The 19,423-nt window shown below is 40.4% G+C and overlaps 1 protein-coding gene across 3 annotated transcripts in view; it reads right to left on the bottom strand.

Moving 5' to 3' along the window:
* Positions 1 to 12,214: 12,214 nt before the first annotated feature.
* The window catches only part of HPS4 (HPS4 biogenesis of lysosomal organelles complex 3 subunit 2), a 50,022-nt gene continuing 42,813 nt past the window's right edge, over positions 12,215 to 19,423 (bottom strand). For 2 of the 3 annotated variants that reach the window (XM_063454631.1, XM_063454633.1), the window contains exons 13-14: positions 15,131 to 15,242; positions 12,215 to 12,684 (exon numbers count right to left, since the gene is read on the bottom strand). In XM_063454631.1, coding sequence (XP_063310701.1) covers positions 12,513 to 12,684; positions 15,131 to 15,242 — 284 coding nt within the window. In that variant the 3' untranslated portion in view covers positions 12,215 to 12,512. The remainder of the gene's footprint in view (positions 12,685 to 15,130; positions 15,243 to 19,423) is intronic. The other variant, XM_063454632.1, reaches the window with a different exon arrangement.

Raw genomic sequence — 19,423 nt, 5'->3', positions numbered from 1 at the left:
GGGATAGTATATTTAATAGAAACACTGACATTTTGTCAATATAAATCCACTCAGCGAGTGGGTGATTCATTTAGCTAAATGAAGTACATTGTAATCCAGGATGTCCATTGCCACCAGGATGTCCATTGTTGAGGTCCAACAGCAGCTATGGAGGAGGCTGTATATTGACAACTGAGTAAGCAGTGTTTATAGAACCAGAGTTCAATAGGCCATGTGCTAATGGACAATCCACTCCTGCCATACATTGATTTCTGCACTGATAACTGTGTATTAGTATCACTTGTACAGTGTTTGGTTGTTGAAGACCTGGATGCTGTCCATGTGTGTCTGGAGTAAACATTCCAGTGCAATGTAATTGCGTATTGAATGGACATTTCTAATTGTAAACACATGCTGGAAAAGTCAATCTCAGTCTTGTTTTTTTAGTGCATTGATTCTGATGTTCATCTCAATTGTAATCCTACCATCTTGTAAAATTAAATAAGGGTAATTGCAAAAAGTAGATTAAAGAGAAATTGTCACTTCCATGGATATTTAATATTGTGTTATGTATGTATTAATATTATGTTTGTGAAAAATAAGATGACTTGCAGGCTAAAGATCTGTGGGTGTCTACAATTGGGCGTAGCCATCGTGTCATGTCAGTCATTGATATAAGTTCTGGCTTTTGTACCTGGCAGTCAGCATCAAGAGAAAGCACACATAGAAAATTAAAGACCAAAATTGCACACAAACTGTTCACTATGTGCCATCTCCACTGTGTTTTCCTGTGTTCACATCATTTCTTCTCACGCTGAGCTCCATAACAACTTCACTTGAATGAACTATTTAACCCAAAGCAGAGTATCCACTGCACAATAGCAGGGGCATTATTAGAGTTAAAAATAAAAAAGTCTTCAGCTCACAAGTAATTTGGTGACGCCTTCCATACTACTTTACCCTTGCCCCTCGTCAAATGTCTTCCAGCCCCACCACTTAACACACCTCTTGTGACACTCGCAGCCCCTTACAGACACACAAACACAGGCATAGACAGGTCCACACAGGCATAGGCACATGCAGATTCAAACAGCTCTATTCAGGGTACACAGGCACAGACAGGTGCATACAAGCATAGACAGTTACACATTGACACACATGGAGGGGTACACACAGATTACAAATTACGGTAAGTATGATAAAAATGTTCCTCTTTCCTGGGTAATATTTAAGCACTGAAAAAATGGGTGGGAAGAAATCGATGACCAGAATGCATGCTAACAAACCCAGTTTTATTAACAAGAGGTAACGGAATACAAAATAACCCTGCCAAAAGAGGTGGATGAGGAAGATTAAAGGTAAATCCAGTCTGTAATGCTTAATAAACGTCATAGGTGAGGACCAAGTAGCTGCCCTTCAGTTGTCCCCTCAGAAGAGTAGAGGTTAAAGCTGTTCTAGTGCCTGCTAAAAGTATAAATAATTGCTTAGATTTTCGCAGTTCTGCAGGAACAGATAAATATTTAAGGATGCATTTTCTGGCACCCAGTTCATGTAACCTAGATTCCTTCTCGAACGAAATTTCAAGGAAGAAAGATAGTAGAACAATCTCCGGAAGAAGATGTCATTTTGACACTACTTTGGGCATCAAGTAATTATTAGGCTTGAGCACCACTCTATCATAAAATATTTGAATATTGGAATTTGTAACGGATCGCCTGGCACCCCGACTGGGTACCTCTGTTGAAGGATGCTCCTAGCGCTTCCTGAGGCCTCCAAGCACTGCAGCAGACACCATAACCACCGTAGACTCCTCCAGAGAGCAAAACAGGAACCAGCTATTCCAAGAGCTTAACAGTGATGTAGCAAGGGAATATGACAAGCATAGCAATCCCTTGTAGCAGATTCCCCCAATAAGAGACGACACTTCAAATTGAGGGTGAAGAACTCACTGTGCTGGCACACCCAGCCTGGTTTTTATTTCGGTCTTGCACATACAGAGCACACCCACAGGGAGGTACAAAGTAACCAATCACATAACAGTACAACCCACACATTCCCTCCCCTCAGATAAACAGTTAACATAATTAATATCCACACATTTTTACACAAGTTTTGGATGTACCCCTAATCTGGGGGAACAACATATGTAAAAATCAGCCCATTCGGATAAAGGGTTCGGGAGTTATGGGACTTTGAAGTTTTGACCGACCGCACAGGCAAAATAGCCGAAAACAGTTCCATAAGTTTTGGCCTTGCGGTCGGTCTCGGTTTGTGTAATAAAAGTCCCGAACGGCTTGCCATCCATGGATATGCTGAAGTTCGTATGAATCCCCACAGTTAACTTAGTCTTTCTACCGAACGTTCAGGAATTAACATGGCCGCAAACACGTGTCGAGGTCCCGAAATGGCGGCCACTTCGACGATTTCGAAGACTTCGGCAGCTTCGATCGACTGTGTCCGAAGTGCCATATAAAAAGTACCAATCTTTCCCCAAAGTATTTAAAGGGCTAGGAACAGTATTATACAATCCATTATGCCCAAATACAGTTCTTAAAGGGTCAGCACAGTATAATAGCAGTCCATAAGCCCCAACTCAGTCCCCTAAAGGGCAATATCTTCCAGGGGCCATAATCACTGGGCAGGAGGCGAGCAAGCAGTCCCCTCCAGGAAACTGAGGCAGACTCTGGTGCAGGGTCCAGTCCGCTACAGAATTCTCTCAGGAAAACGATTGTACTTCCAAGACTCTTGTAGAGGTAGTGATAGTCACTAGATAAAAAAAATTACATAATTTTTTGAGGCGCTATAAATGTCATACAATGGAGCGAAAGCAGGTTCTGCTAAGGTGCCCAGAACTAAAGGTAAATGCCAAGGTGAAATAGAATTCCTAATATGATAAGAGCATCTAAAGCCCTTGAAACATTACAGAGGGCAGCAAGTGCCAAAGATTGGACCTTCAGAGTGCTCAAGCTTAGTCCCTTTTCTAATCGGTATTGAAGGAATTCTGAAACTTGAGATTGGGAAGGATGTTGGAAATCAATAGACCTCCCATAGCCAATGAGTTAAAGACTTACCATATATAGTGATAGTAAGAAGAAGCAGAGTGCTTTGTAGCTTGTAGAAGAGTAATAACCAATGCAATTGATAACCCTTGTTTCAGGAGTCTTTCCTTATCAAGAGCCATGCCACTAAGCTCCACTGGGTTGGACTGGGTTGACCTGCTGGTCCCTGAAGCTACAAATCCCATCTCACAGTAAAATCTGGGGCGGTTCTAGGTTCATACTACCGATAGTGGAAACCAGTGTTTTCTCAACCATAGGGGAATGACTATAATTTTCTTTTTTTCCTTCCATATCTTTTCCAAAAGGCGATGAATCATAGGCACAGGAGGAACATATCTAAAACACAAACTCTAATGTTCAGGTGATAAGCTACCACCTATAAAACACTAAAGCCTCAAGTGCTGCACTATATAAAATCACATGCAAATGGAAAAACGCTTGCCCCTATAGGTAAACGTGGGGAAATGATTGTTCACATGTATAAAAAGAAAGAGAAAAATATTGCAAGATTGCTGTGATGAGTTGGAAAAAAAATAGAAATGTGGGTATGCTCACAATTTATTGTGTGTTTTACAGGTTATGGCTCTGAACGTAAGCATATCTGTGTCTTTTTGGTGGCAACACAACCTCTTCTATGGATCTATTAATCTTCTATGGCTCACTCAATATCTCCCACTGGATTACATAAGAAATGAACAGGAGACAAAAGGAGCTGAAAGTAGTGCAATATCTTAATGTCATTGAGATGCACAAATATGTGGAATTATGCTCACCTTTGTTAGGAGCCCATAGAATACTGGTTCCACGTTTGTGCACGTTTTGCCAATTATGGAGTGGCAAGTCCCCTTTTTCCAAACCTAAGGTGCAAAATATTAGGCCCAAAAGACTTTTATAAGCAAAAACAAAATAATTATTTAATTAATAAAACAAATATATAAAATAAGAGTAAATATAAATCATACAAAAGTCTGATGTAGGCCTCGGATACGTGTTTTACCTAGTTCTGGACTTTTTCAATCGGTAGAGGAGGCACATACCCTAAATAAAAATTCCAAATCTGAGATAGGGCATCCTACTCCCACTGCTGGAGAATCCGGACTTAAAGGAGGACTTGGACATTTTTGTAGTTGGCCATCAAACCTGAAAGAGATCTCTAAAAAGAAGTTTGTATTCACTCTCCATTCTCCTAGAAGAATCACTGATCTGCTGAGATAATTTGCCAGCACATTTTTTGACCCGAAATATAAATAATTTTCAATCCCTAAAGATGAAATTGTGCCAGTTTCATTAAAGGGTCTAACTTTGTCAAAAGTTGATTGCTGCGAGAGCGTCTTGGTGATTCACATAGGCAACTACTGCCCGGTTGTCTGTTTGAATCACCACACATGATTTTGATGGGAAAGGAAAGAGTGCAAGAAATGCTTTGTTATGGCTTTAAGTTCTCTGATGTTGGAATGCAACTTCTTTTGGAAGGCCATATGTCTTGGCTCCACAATTTCCTATAATATGCTCCCCACCCTTGCTGACTGGCATCTATGGTGATTATTTGCCAACTTGGTTTGTCTAGGAGAAAAACTTTTTTCAAATTATTATCCTTGAGCCACCACATCAATAGTCTTCTTGTTGAGGGAATGATCATACACATGTTCCACAGGGCCCATCTTACTAGACCTATAGAAGATGTAAGGGAGCCCAGTAAGCTCATGTACATCTTTGTAGATATAGATGTCTTCTTGTATACAGTCTGAATATTCTATTAAATTCTCATCATCCTTTGATTGTCGGAAAGATTTACAGAGGCGTTTATCGTATCTATCACTGCTCCCAGGAAGATTGTTTGATTATTATTATGCCATTTATATAGCGTCATCAAATTCTGCAGTGCTTTACAACAGGTGGAAGAACAGACATGTAGTTGTAACCAGACAAGTTGGACACACAGGAACAGAGGGGTTGAGGGCCCTGCTCAATGAGCTTACATGCTAGAGGGAGTGGGGTAAAAATCACACAAAAAGGTAAGGATAGATGAGAAGGAATCAATGCACTTTTCTCCTACTTTATTATTCAACCATGATTTTGTAGGACTTTTAGAAGCGGTTTTGTATGAAGATCTTCTTTTAGGAATTAGGGGGCCACGATGAGGATGTTGTCTAGATAATTTTAAAAAATTGTATTGCTTGCTGCGGAAGGTTGGCTATTAATGTAATCAGAATCTTTAAGAACAGTCTTGGTGCAAGACACAACCCAAAGCAAAATCCCTTGAATTGGAAGTCCTTTCCTATTATCCACATTCTTTCGTGGCAGATTAATTTATTCCTTTTGCCACTTTTGATTTTCTGAAGGCATGTATACATGGAAAAGAAGCAAATTCTATCCCGCATCCTTCTTTGATGATGGATAGGTTGAGAAGCTTGTTGAATAGAAGAACTGCAATTTTTACCCTATTAGCCCTGGCTGGACCTGCACACCTTCCAAAGACGTTATTACTTGACCTAGATTCTCTTCCTCTAAAAGGCTTAGTTGAGTAGGAGGACTGGTAATTTCTCCAATTTGTTGCACCTGGAGTATTCTCTCCCTGCTTGATATGACCTGCTTTCTTGAAAGGAACGATCTCTAAATCTTTTCTTTTCCTCAGGAAGAAAAGTATTTTTCCGATCTGCAGCTTTTTCTATTGCTACATCTAGGATTTTACCAAAAGATCACCCTGGAAAGGAAGGGCACATAGGGAGGCTTGGGATGCATAGTCTGCTCCTAGAGCATAGCCATAATGCTCTCCTTGATGCCACGGTTAATGCCATACTTTTAGCAACCATTTTGGTTATACCAAAAGATGCCTCTGAACAAAAGTCTGTTGCCAACTTGACATCCTTCAGATGATCAGGAAAGTGTTCTCTCCCCTCTAGTGATATCTTTTTCAACATGTTCAATTCAAACTTGGAAAGCTCCTCAATGGTTGTTAAGGCCACAGCACGGTGTAATACTGATCAAAGTCTTTTTTCCATAAATTTTCTTAAATGACCCATGGAATCTGTCGAAAGCATTGTTCTCTAATAGTGATGTCGCGAACATAAAATTTTCGGTTCACGAACGGCGAACGCAAACTTCGGCAAATGTTCGCAAACGGACGAACCGCCATAGACTTCAATAGGCAGGCGAATTTTAAAACCCACAGGGACTCTTTCTGGCCACAATAGTGATGCAAAAGTTGTTTCAAGGGGACTAACACCTGGACTGTGGCATGCCGGAGGGGGATCCATTGCAAAACTCCCCCTGAGCAGTGGGTGGGGGCCCTAAACAAGAAAAATGGGGGAACTAATGTCCTCCCCCCTGGCCCCCACCCCTGAGCGGTGGGTGGGGGCACTAAATACAAACTGGGGGGACCTATTGTCATCCCCCCTGGCCCCCACCCCTGAGCAGTGGGTGGGGGCCCTAAACAAGAATAAGGGGAGGACCTAATGTCCTCCCCCCTGGCCCCCACCCCTGAGTGGTGGGTGGGGGCCCTAAACAATAATAAGGGGGGACCTATTGTCCTCCCCCTGGCCCCCACCCCTGAGCGACGGGTGGGGGCCCTAAATACAAATGGGGGACCTATTGTCCTCCCCCTGGCCCCCACCCCTGAGCGGCGGGTGGGGGCCCTAAATACAAATGGGGGGACCTATTGTCCTCCCCCCAGGCCCCCACCCCTGAGCGGTGGGTGGGGGCCCTAAACAAGAATAAGGGGGGGGACCTAATGTCCTCCCCCCTGAGCGGTGGGTGGGGGCCCTAAACAAAAATAAGGGGGGGGGACCTATTGTCCTCCCCCTGAGCGGCGGGTGGGGGCCCTAAATACAAATGGGGGGGACCTATTGGCCCCCCCCCTGGCCCCCACCCACCGCTCAGGGGTGGGGGCCAGGGGGGAGGACAATAGGTCCACCCCGAGAGGTGGGTGGGGGCCCTAAACAAGAATAAGGGGGGGACCTAATGTCGTCCCCCCTGGCCCCCACCCCTGAGCGGTGGGTGGGGGCCTTAAATGAAAATTTCCCCCCCCCCTCCCCCCAGGTGACTAGGGGTCCCCAAACCCCTAGTCACCCCCTCCCCCAAAAAATAAACTCCTACCTACCACCCTCACCCTAAAAATAATAAGGGGGGACCGTTAACTAAATACCTGTAAAAATAAATAAAAATAAACTTACCATTCAATGTTTTCTTTCTTCTAAAATCTTTTTTCAGCCCCAAAAAAGGCCAAATAAATATCCATAATAACCGACGCAATAAAAAAAAAAATCCATCTTCACCCGGCGAGGGCTCCGCGCAGACTGAGCTCTGCAGGGCGGGGGAAGGCTTATAAAGCCTTGCCCCGCCCTGCAATTAGGCTCAGAGCACTCTGATTGGTGGGTTTAAGCCATCCAATCAGAGTGCTCTGACAGGTAAATGAAGAGACTGACAGGTAAGTCTCTCCATTTACCTGTCACAGCACTCTGATTGGTTGGTTTGAAATCCACCAATCAGAGTGCTCCGTGTCATTTTACACAGCGTGGGAAAGTTCTTTGGAATTTTCCCACGCTGTGTAATTTGACTCATAACTCAAAATTCCAAAGAACTTTCCCACGCTGTGTAAAATGACACAGAGCACTCTGATTGGTGGATTTCAAACCAACCAGAGTGCTGCGACAGGTAAATGGAGAGACTTACCTGTCAGAGCATTCTGATTGGATGGCTTAAACCCACCAATCAGAGTGCTCTGAGCCTAATTGCAGGGCGTGGCAAGGCTTTATAAGCCTTCACCCGCCCTGTAGAGCTCAGTCTGCGCGGAGCCCTCGCCGGGTGAAGATGGATTATTGTTTTTGCGCTCGGTTAGGTTACTGGCTATGGGAGGGATAATGTATAATAAACACAGGTTACTGGCTATGGGAGGATAATGTATAATAAACACAGGTTACTGGCTATGGGGCGGATAATGTATAATAAACACAGGTTACTGGCTATGGAGGATAATGTATAATAAACACAAACACAAAAAAATAAATCAAAGAAAGCAGCTTCACAATTAATCTGCATTCTAGGAAGTGGGAGGGTCTGGGAGGGAGGGTCTGCTGCTTATTGGCTGGAATGTGTCTGCTGACTGTGAGGTACAGGGTCAAAGTTTACTCCATGATGACGAATAGGGGGCGGACCGAACATCGCATCTGTTCGCCGTCCGTGGTGAACGCGAACAAGCTATGTTCGCCAGGAACTATTCGCCTGCGAACCGTTCGGGACATCACTATTCTCTAAGCCACCCAAATGACAGGGCTGCAGTGGAGGGGCTTCAAACTGACACACTAATTTTGGGTAGCATGCTGGTCAATGTTGAAAAACAAGCATGCTGGTCAATGTTAAAAACATCCCTCTTCCCTTTATGGCCCTCCCCCCTTTTGGGCCACTTGTGTGTCCCTGTCCGGCCTTGCTACCTATGCTGCTTTGAATGCCCCTTTAATTACTTGATTAACCTCCTGCAGCCTTTTATTTCTGTATACTACAGGTCAGCACTTTCTGCCATCGGTACATATAAGTGATATGTGTCCAGGAAAATATGGAGAATCTGTGGACCAATACAGGCTTGCTGATGAGCGATGCAGCCCAGTCGGTATAAATTTAGTTCACTTAACTACAAGGCTAAATTAAAGTAATTGCTTATGTAATAAGAATGTATTCCCCAAACAGTGAATAATGATGAACATAAAAATCAAACTGCAAACTTGGAGCAAAATTCGACTAGCTTGAAAAGTTTCTAAAGTGGGATATATTCTCTCCAAGCTATTTTGGCCTAAAATTTGGAGTTTGGATTCCAAACCACTACAATTCACTGTTAACCCCTTCACTATAGGAATCGTGTATACATGATTTCCAAAGTATGCATCCACACCTTGAAATTGTGTATTCACTATTTGGGCTCCAGAAAACAAATTTTGCCTGCAAGTTGTCCCCTAAAGACAGACTTGCATCGACGCTGTGGGCATCTGAACGCTGAATACAGAGAGACTAGCTCTCTATATGCAACACTCCTCAGATGCTGTGGTCCAGGGGGAGCAGCAGCAGCCAATGATGCTGTAGTTTAAGGGGAGCAGCAGCTCCTCGTCTCCTCACCTCACCCTGTATTCATAGAGTGTGCTCAGAGGATGTGACATGACTTCACATCCTGCAGTGCTCTCAGTGAATTCAGGAGCCTTACTGCAGATGCTGGGCAGAGATACAGCCACCCTCCCCTCCTGAGAGGAAGGATAATTGGAAGGTGGCTGATGGGGATTGCAGGGGGAGAGAAAGCAGTAAGCATGAGGAAAGAATGATACCAGCCATCAACAGTCTCTCAGCACACAATGATTTCTCTGCTCATTCACAATTAAAATCTACAGTTACCAACATATCCTGCCCACTAGATGAAGTTCAGCAGTTTTTGTCAGCTCAGGCTTTTATTTAGCAATGCACAAACTAGCACACCGTAACCATATAGCAGCATGACTTAACGTGACAAACATAATTAACACAGTGAGAACCTGATCTGCCGTAATGGTGATCTGGGTATAAACATTTAACCAATTAACCTTATAACATGCAGGGCGGCATACCTGATCATACCACTAAGCGAGAATAATTTTGTCGTATACACATGTAACTTAGCATGATTATTGCAAACTGCGAATGTCTTATAGCCTGTTATTTTCATGAAAAAAAACAAAAATGTGCTGTCTAAACTGCCACACTGTGAAATGATGTGAAACTGCTTGCAGTGCCTGTCGTGGCTCTGTACGCTTCTTGTTACTTCAAGCACAAATAAAATAAAGAATTAAAAAAAAAAAAAAAAATCTACAGTTCACATCACAATGCAGTCGGGAAGCAGCATGTGCTGAAAGACTGTCTGACATGCGCAGCAGCTTCAACAGCACACTATCAATCTATCATTACTGCACTACCAGAGTAAATGTGTTTGTATTGGGGGGGCAGCCACAAAGTCATAAAAATACATATATCTGTTCACGCGCATGTGTGTATATATATATATATATATAATTATACACACACTCACACTGTATATCTCTGACATTGTGTACCTGTGTACCTGAAAAAGTGGGTCTGAGAGTAGCATTAAATATCAGTGTGTTTGTCTTCTTTGCAGTTGTACTAGTGAAAAAAAATATATATACACATACATACATACACACACACACCAACTGCTACCATTACTTTATTAGTTTTTCTGTCCATCCAAAATTCTGTGCCATCTATGAATGCTGCAACAAAAAAAATAAGTAATACATTTTAAACATCACTTCCCAGGACAACCAACGTACTTGGATTCTGGTGATGTTTTTTTGGGGCTGTGAAGGTGTTAAGAGATTAAACCTTCAAGTGATTAGGATACCAAGAAGAAAATGACTCATCTTAATCCTTTTACTGTGCTAGGAATGTGCATAATGGGTATCTAAAGACAATGCCTCCTCTGCAACTCCGCTATTAAGTGTGTGAAGTGTACGTTTTAATGGCCTTCTGCAGGGAGTCTTGATAAATAGTGGAAGGGGCTAAATTGCTAAACAATGGATGGTTTTGATGTCCAGGAAACCAGGTGTGAAGGTGAACATAAAACCATCTACATACACTTTGTAGCCATTCTGGATTTACAAAACAGATTAGATTTACTTATGGGGCATGATTAACATGTTTAGTTGTTCCTTGCTAATTATCTGGATCTACAGGGGCTATATAGAATCAGATGCAAACTTATAATATCTCCACAAAATTACTTTAGTTGTTTCAAAGTACACATTCTGGGTAGAGAGGTGACTGTAGGCAGTTGTCTATGCAGTCCTATCTAAATGTCTGACAGAGGTGTGAGTACTGGAACCTGAAGTGTTGATTCTAACTTGTCAAGAACAGCACACCTCCTGTAATGTTTAAGCACTACAGTCACAAGAGTTTGCATAAATTGTGCAATATCTGCAAAACAAGAAACCAACAGGGTGTGGCTATTCCTCAAGACCTTAGCAAGTTTCTAAAAAGTGATCACATAGGTATAGCCAAGAGAACAACGAACATGGGTCCACTGAAGTAGAGCACTGTAACTCCTAGGTCAGTCCATCTCAAGCAGTCCAATCATTGTAAATTTGGCTGCTTTATCATTTACAAAAAATAAATATATATTTTACTTGGTTTAACCATGGCGGCCATAGAAAATGAATAGATGTAATATAAGCATTTAAAATACAAATGAAAAGTTTTTTTTTTAAATTAATACAATTGAAGGATCCTAATGTGATTGCTGAATAAATTATTCCGTGCCAGAGAAGCTATAAAGGGTTTCTCTAACACATTCCCTCACATTATTTGTTTTGTGTGTCATGGAATACTTCAGATGTAACCAAACGCTTTAATAATGTCAACCCCCATATCACTGAATTCCAGGGCATCTTATCTACCATTAACACTCTACTCACTCAAGGTTTATTCACTAAAGTGAGAATTCAAGGTGAATTCGAAGTGGATTTCATATTTAAGATAAAAATTGGCAAGCTGCAAAAATTCTCTACATCAGCTTTGCTTTCAGTTCAACTACTTTGGACTAAGATTTGAAATCCACTTTGAACTCTCACTTTAGTAAATAATACTGATTGTATACAAATTAATAAATGAGATCTGGGGGAGACAATGGTCACAATGAGTAATTTTGCAAAGATTTCTCCAGTGAACAGGCAATGTTTTTTGTGTTTTTTTTTTTTAGTTCCTGCTACATTTATATGTTGTCCACTTCCTTGAATTATAGTGGATAAGGTCACTTTACGTATATAATTGACCTTATCCACTAGAATGTGGCACTGCTACCCTATTAAAGAGGAGTGGTTGTTTTGTGTTTTTTACGTGATCCTTTCCCTTACATACTTCATTTAGGTTGAATTCATTTCGGATTTTTAACTTCGTTCTCAATTTAAATGATACAAACGTCCTATTTTAAAAATATCCATTGCTTTCTTTTTGAAAAAGTCACAAATAAATTAACTTGCAAAAAGAAAAATGCTAAAACCCAATCATCTTTTAGTGCTAAAAGTGGCCTATTTGATACAAAGTAGAAAGCGAGGGTTACTCAACATGAAGAGGAGTGTAGAAAGAATACTGTGGAATGAATCAATTCTTGAAATTAAGGATACAGAACAATGACTGTGTAATTAATTACTTTAATTTGCGGTTTCAAGAATGACATTTGAGCAAGAAATTAGGTGCAAATTGGTCCAGCAATACATGACTTTCTGATAAACTAAAGTGTATAGTCACTGAATGCAGATAAACACAAAGGAGTTGCTTCAACCAATGGTGGATGAGCTAAATAAAGAAAATCTATAATGCACATTGACATCAACTGAACATAAAGACTATCAAATTTACAACATAGAAATGAATACCGCTTACTCAATATGGCCTTATTTCTTGAAATCAGCAGAATGTTTTACTGAGGAAGTGCAAGAAGGGTTACAATAAGTTAAAGCCATGTTTAAGGAGTTTTTGTTTGGCTTTGCTTGGTAGGAGAAAGGCAGAGTCCTGAGGATCTGGAAATCCAGAATTCCTAAATGGAGGCGCTACCTGTTGAAAGTACGTTTGATGGACTGTACTTTGACATGCATACAGTGCAGAAGAGGCATTCCTGTAAAGGATAAGACAGACAGGAATGACAAAGCATTAAAATGCACAAAAATCTGCAAAGCATAATGGATCCATCTCATATTGTCAAACATGCCTACATAATTATAAAACACAAACAAACAAAAACAGGGACTCTGAAATGAAATCCAAAACAAGTGTTTGCAAGTCCAACAAACTAAAAATACAAAAATATCCTGTAAACTTTATCTGATCAGCCAAGAGGAAAACAACATTTTAAAAACACACAGAGTTGCTTATTTTTTATTATTATTTGAAAGAACATTTTCTAAAAAAAAATAGCAGGAAAATTTCTTTATGGTATAATATCTTTCTAGATTTATTGTAACAATCTAATTTTAAAAGTAATAGCATTTTGGAAGCATGTTTATATATTACTTTGCATATTAATAGAAACCATCAAAGTTAATAAAAGATCGCCAGATGGCCTGGTCAAACTGCACAGCAAGGTGTTTGTCCTCAGCCGTGAAATATATATATAAAACAAATAATGAGGAAAGGAGGAAAACAAAAACACAGTATTTGCACATTAATGGTATGGATTCAAGTGTTGTACCAATAAGTATTAACATTTAATATTTTCACGAAAACATACATTAAATTAGTTTGGATAGGAAATATAGTAATTGGCAATGTTTTTAATAATGAATTTCAAATGAAAAAAATTGTGTCCTTCAAATTATGCTTTAGTCAAAGAATGTGCAGCAATTACAGTCTTGCAGGCCTTTGGCATTCTATTTGTCAATTTGTCGAGGTAATATGAAGAGATTTCACCCCATGCTTTCTGAAGCACCTCCAACAAGTTGGATTGGCTTGATGTTCACTTCTTACATACCATATGGTCAAGCTGCTCCACAATAGCTCAATAAGGTTGAGATCTGGTGACTGTGCTAGCCACTCCATTAAAAACAGAATACCAGCTGACTTCCCTAAATATTTGTTGCATAGTCTGTCCTGCTGTAGGAGGGAATTAGTTCTTATTAAGCGCTATCTACACGGTTTGGCATGGCATTACAAAATTGAGTGATAGCCTTCCTTCTTCAAGGTCCCTTTACCCTGTATAAATCTCCCATTTTACCACAACCAAACCACCCCCAGACCTTCACCATGCTTCACAGATAGCATCAAGTAACAAACAACTGGATATAACTAAAAGCATAAAATGGAGAAAGAACTCATAGAATAATAACGTAATTTAAAAAAAAAAAAACAGAATTCAAGGTTCCACTCACAGAGTCACAGAAAATTCGGGCTCATAAATAGTATGTAGGTTCCACCAGATTCAAGGGTATTAAAATGCTATTTTATGCACTATACAGCACTTTTTAATACTCCTGATGAAGTCTAAGGCTATTAGAAGAAACACGTAGAGTGAGCTTTTATTTTTATTTTATATGATTATCATTTGATTGTTTTATATGCTGCGGTTTTGTACCTGTGGAGACTCCTGTCACTTTTACTACTAAGACGAAGACTGGGGACCACGGGATTATTCTGATGGGCTTTTAATCTATTTATACTTTGTAAGTGTAACCATTAAAGCAAGCGTTTTTAACTTTATATCCGTGTTACACTAGGTTTCTTTTATTTATTTTTCATATGAACCTTTGGAACCTGAATACCATTGAATCTGGTGGAACCTACATACTATTGATGAGCCCAAATTTTCTGTGACTTTGTGAGTGGAACCTTGAATTCTGGGTTTTTTGTAAATTACGTTATTATTCTATGAGTTCTTTCTCCATTTTATGTTTTTACGTATATCCAGTTATTTGTATTTGAGGATTGAGAGGAATCCTTCTGCTATACCTTGCATCCAAAAGGGTAACTACCTTTTTGTATTGATTGCTCACAAACTGCACCTGGGTGGTCTATATATATTCTTTTGTGTTTAAGTTATCACCGATAGCATCAAGCACTCCAGTATCTCTTCAAATGTTCTTTTGTGATACAAAAATGGAATCTTAGATTCACTTGTCCATAGCAATTGTTCTAATCTTCCCCTGTCCAGTGTCTGTTCTTTTGCCAATATTAATCTTTTCTTCGTATTGGCCAGTCTGAGATATGGCTTTTACTTTGCAATTCTACCTAGAAGGTCAGCTTCCAGGAGCCTCTTCACTGTTGAAGTTGAGACTTCTGTTTTGTGGGTGATATTTAATGAAGTTTCCAGTTGAGGACCTGTGATGTGTCAGTTTCTCAAACTAGACAATGTAATGTATGGGAACCATCCCAATAAGAAAACAGACACCAGGGTTACCACAAAACTTTAGTGACCTGTGAAACTGTGCTTGGGGATAAGATTTTAGACCATGTATCAAGATAAACTTTTAAGTGCCCCTCCCCCATTGGTTTAGTAGCCAGAAATTTGCAGTGTGCAGTTTGTATTGCTATTAAAGATATTACCATTTCTACACATACTACACTTTTACCTTATGGTGATTTCCTTAAGCGACTGCTGTAGACTGAAATCAGAATGTATTAAGCTGGCACCACGTAGGAGATGGCGGTCGAGTGTGCTTGAGACAGATGGTAGGTTGGCTGGTGAAAGATGGAATACAATGAGTGTAAATATAGATATCTGGGTAAACTGTATGACCGGACAATTGGCATTGAAATAATTCAATTGCTTTCTATTTTTAAAAGATTGTAGACATCAATTTAATTATTTGATATGTTGCGTACGAACTTATGAAAATCTGAGAAATACTGGATGGGAATCCAAAGTACAATTCAGGTACTACAATCAAATTGTTCAAATGTGCAAAAGGAATAGACATGCTCTACAAGACAAATAGGAAAAGAATATAAATCCATGAAAGGATCACTATAGGGTCAGGAACACAAACATGTATCCTTGACCCTATTGGATTAAAACCACCATCTAGCCCTGTGGCTCCTCCAAATATAGTAAAATCATACTTGAATTCAAATCTGCAGCTCTGCATAGTTTGTCACGGTTTCCTTTTGACCTGCCTCTGATATCATCAGAAGTGGTAGCCTGATCCAATTACAGTGCTTCCCCATAGGATTGGTGGAGACTGACAAAGAGGCAGATCAGGTTCACAGCCAGCATGATTCAAACACAGCCCTGGCCAATCAGCATCTCCTCATAGAGATGAATTGAATCAATAAATCTATATGAGGACAGTTCAGTGTCTGCATGCAGAGGGTGGAGATACTGAATGTTTGGATGCATTTTAGGCAGCCATGACCCAGGAAGGATCTCCAACAGCTATCTGAGGAGTGGCCAGTGAAGTTATAACTAGGCTGTAATGTAAACACTGCATTTTCTCTGAAAAGACAGCAAAATGCCTGAAGGTAATGATTGTACTCACCAGAACAAATTCAATAAGCTGTAGTTTTTCTGGTGACTATAGTGTCCCTTTAATGTTTAGTCAAGCCTATTTTTTTTTCCTTGCCACACAAAGTTTCACTTTCATAACATCTATACGCAAGCCAATTTTAATTTTGTTTTGCAAAGAATAGCAAAACAAAGTTTATCCTACTTATCTTCCTCCCCCCTTGCTTCAGTGTTGTGTTTTAACCCTGCAGAGAAACATTTCTTGGCCATGGCTTCATGTCATTCCTTTGCAACTCTGAAAATAAACTGTAAATGGCACCACAGAACATCATCATACTGCAACTTTTTGGTCACTTCATGGCTACATTTTAGTAACAAGGAAAGGAAGGAAAGAGGGCTCCAAGCTAGCAAATGTAAAGATTTGAATTATGTTTCATTAAAATATTGGCACCTCCCGGAGCTGTTAATCAAGTACACTATATGGACAAAAGTAATGGGACAAACATCCTAATTATTGAATTCAGGCGTTTCAATCAGATCCATTGCCACAGGTGTATAAAATCAAGCACCTAGCCACGCAGTCTGCATTTACAATCATTTGTGAAAATAATAGGTCATTCTGAAGAGCTCTGTAAATTCAAGCTTGGTACTGTGATAGGATGCCACATTTGCAATAGGCCAGTTAGTAAAATGTCATCCCTGCTAGGTATTCCACAGTCAACTGTAAGTGGTATTATTATTAGAAAGTGGAAGCGCTTAGGAACAGCAACAACTCAGCCACAAAGCAGAAGATCATGTAAAGTCACAGAGCAGAGTGCTGTGGCACATCGTACGTTAAAGTCGCAAACGCACTGCTGATTCCATGAATGAGAAGTTCCAAACTTCCAATGGCATTAATATCAGCACAAAGACTGTGTGGCGGGAGCTTTGTGGAATGGGTTTCCATGGTCAAGCAGCTGCATGCAAACCTCACATCACAATGTACAAAGGGGCTGTTTTTCAGTGGTTGGGCTAAGCCCATTACTTAGTTTGGAGAAGGCCTTTTTCTATTCCAGCATGACTCTACCACATGTGCACAAAGCAAGGTCCATAAAGACATGGTAGGGTGAGTTTGGTTTGGAAGAATTTGACTGGCCCACACAGAGCCCTGACAAGAACCCCATCAAACACGTCAAGTCCAACATCAGTGCCTGAACTCACAAATGCTCTACTGGATGAATGGGCAAAATTTCCCACAGAAACACTCCAAAATCTTGTGGATATCCTCCTGTGACAAAACCCCTGTTTTGTGGATATCAGTGCCCTTTTTTCACATGCCGTTTGTGCATTTAGCCCTATTTATTCCCTTTTATTTTACAGAATAAACTAACGAACAGCCAGACCACATGCAATGTAAGTGTGCAGCCAGTTAATCTCCCAGAAGCTGTGGTTAACCGCAACTAATTGACGAATGGCTGGGTGGTCACCGTTCGTGGAACTGTTTTCGGTCACTGTTTCATACAAACACCGCTGGAACTTCCACCTCTTCGTTTCAGTTTATATGAATGCCACATAGTTCGGTACATTAATAACTCATGAACTAGACTGACCCTGATAGCTAAAAGCCATGGAACTAATTCTGGCCAGATTTCTACTTAACGGTCGGTGAAAACTCTAACTCCATGGCAATTCAACTGAGTTCATGGGATCTGAGGGCTGTTGGGTTATATTGAGCGCTCAGATCCAAGCTATCTGGGGATATGTCGAATGTGGGGGTCCAGTTATGTGAAATACGAGTTATGTATTTTAATGTGTTTTGCAACAGTTATAAATTGGAAATATTTTCTGAAGATGATTGAGTTTACTACGGCCACTTAACCCAATTATCTCCAGGATGGATTTTACTGTTTCTGTGGGAGTGTTTCACATTGTATTGTACTTTGATTGGCTACTGTAAATTGTGTTCCAGTCCTCCACAAGGTCCATGTGGGAGTATCCCTTGCTGGAGGACCTGCATAAAAGGCTGAGCTGTGGCCACCATTAAACAGATCGTTTTACCTCTTCATGAAGTCTGGGCTTATGTTTGGGGGATTGGGAGCTATAACTCACTACACCTTCTGCTACACTTAGATTTCGGGAGATTCTGCATGGATACACTCAGCTAGAGTACAGAGGATCTGTTACACCTCCCAGAAGAGTGGAAGCTATTATAGCTGCAAAGGGGGCCAATTACATATTAATGTCTATCTATTAAGAATGCAATCTCATAAAAGTCCCTGTTGGTGTAATGGCAGGTGTCCCAATACTTTTGCCCACATAGTGTACTTGGCATTAGACCTGTGGTCTGGTGGCACACAAGATCTAGTGCTCAGTACTGAGTGACAAGGGGAGAAAGAGAACCCTCCCTTAGGTTGCTCCCTGACACTTTGCTACATCGCCAGCTGGAGTTTCTAGTAATGAATCCAGCCTGTTGGTGCATCATGAAGTATCCCAATTCAGGGCCAATCGCAGCAGATAGCAGGTTGCAAAGGGGGGCGGTTGTTACAGCAATAGAACACCTATATACCTCAGAATGGCAACGCTGGAGTGAGGGGCTGTGGATATGTTGTAACAGCTCCCAAAACACAAAAATATAGTATTTAAAAAAAATGTATAGGTATTGTGCCTTGGGAGCAGTTAAAGTGAACCGGTCACGCGAGGTTCGTTTTAATGTTAGAGTGCTCAATTTTTAGCGTGCATGTGTGCAGCATGTGATACTGCCAAATGTTTATGAAAATCTGAGGTCTTAAGGAGAAAGTGCCTCTAATGGCTGCCTGTCCAACAGCCACTAAGTGTGTTTTAGGTTTAGAGAAAATGTAAACATTGCAGTTTCTCAAAAAAAATTATATATTTTTTTCTTTTCAAAAGGTCAGCATCAGTCCACTAAAACTGCTAAATTTAGATGTAGTGGTTTTTGTGCCAAGAATGTCCCTTTAGGAACTTTATCTCAATAATTTTGCAACAAAAATCTCAACAATAGTTTTATATAGCACAAAACAAACTGATAAAAGGGTTGCAGCGCCTTGTAGATGTCCTCTGGTCCCGATAGTAAATCAGTACATATGTAAAATAAGAGGAGAGGAAACACAATATAGTGTAGTATGTTCTTATATATTCGGTGAAGAAAATATGAAAATGCACTTACAGTTTATTGTATAAAAATACACTTGATACGAACACAGAAAACACGACAAGTGTATTTTTATATTTGTATCTGTAATAAAAACAAAGTATACTTTTTATCTACCTTGGACCCCCCTGATTGCTTTTAGAAGATTTTATTCTAGAGGACTCCTGAAATAACCTTGGTGGGGATTATACCACCTACGCTATCTGGATTGAGCAAAATCTATTTTTGCTCTCCTTTTGTGAGTACCTCTTTTTTTTTTTACATTTATTTTTA

Source organism: Pelobates fuscus, chromosome 5 (assembly GCF_036172605.1).
Source record: "Pelobates fuscus isolate aPelFus1 chromosome 5, aPelFus1.pri, whole genome shotgun sequence".
NCBI classification, from domain to species: Eukaryota; Metazoa; Chordata; class Amphibia; order Anura; family Pelobatidae; genus Pelobates; species Pelobates fuscus.
The sequence above is the reverse complement of the archived record's forward strand: the minus strand, read 5'-3'. Positions and strand labels throughout refer to the sequence as shown.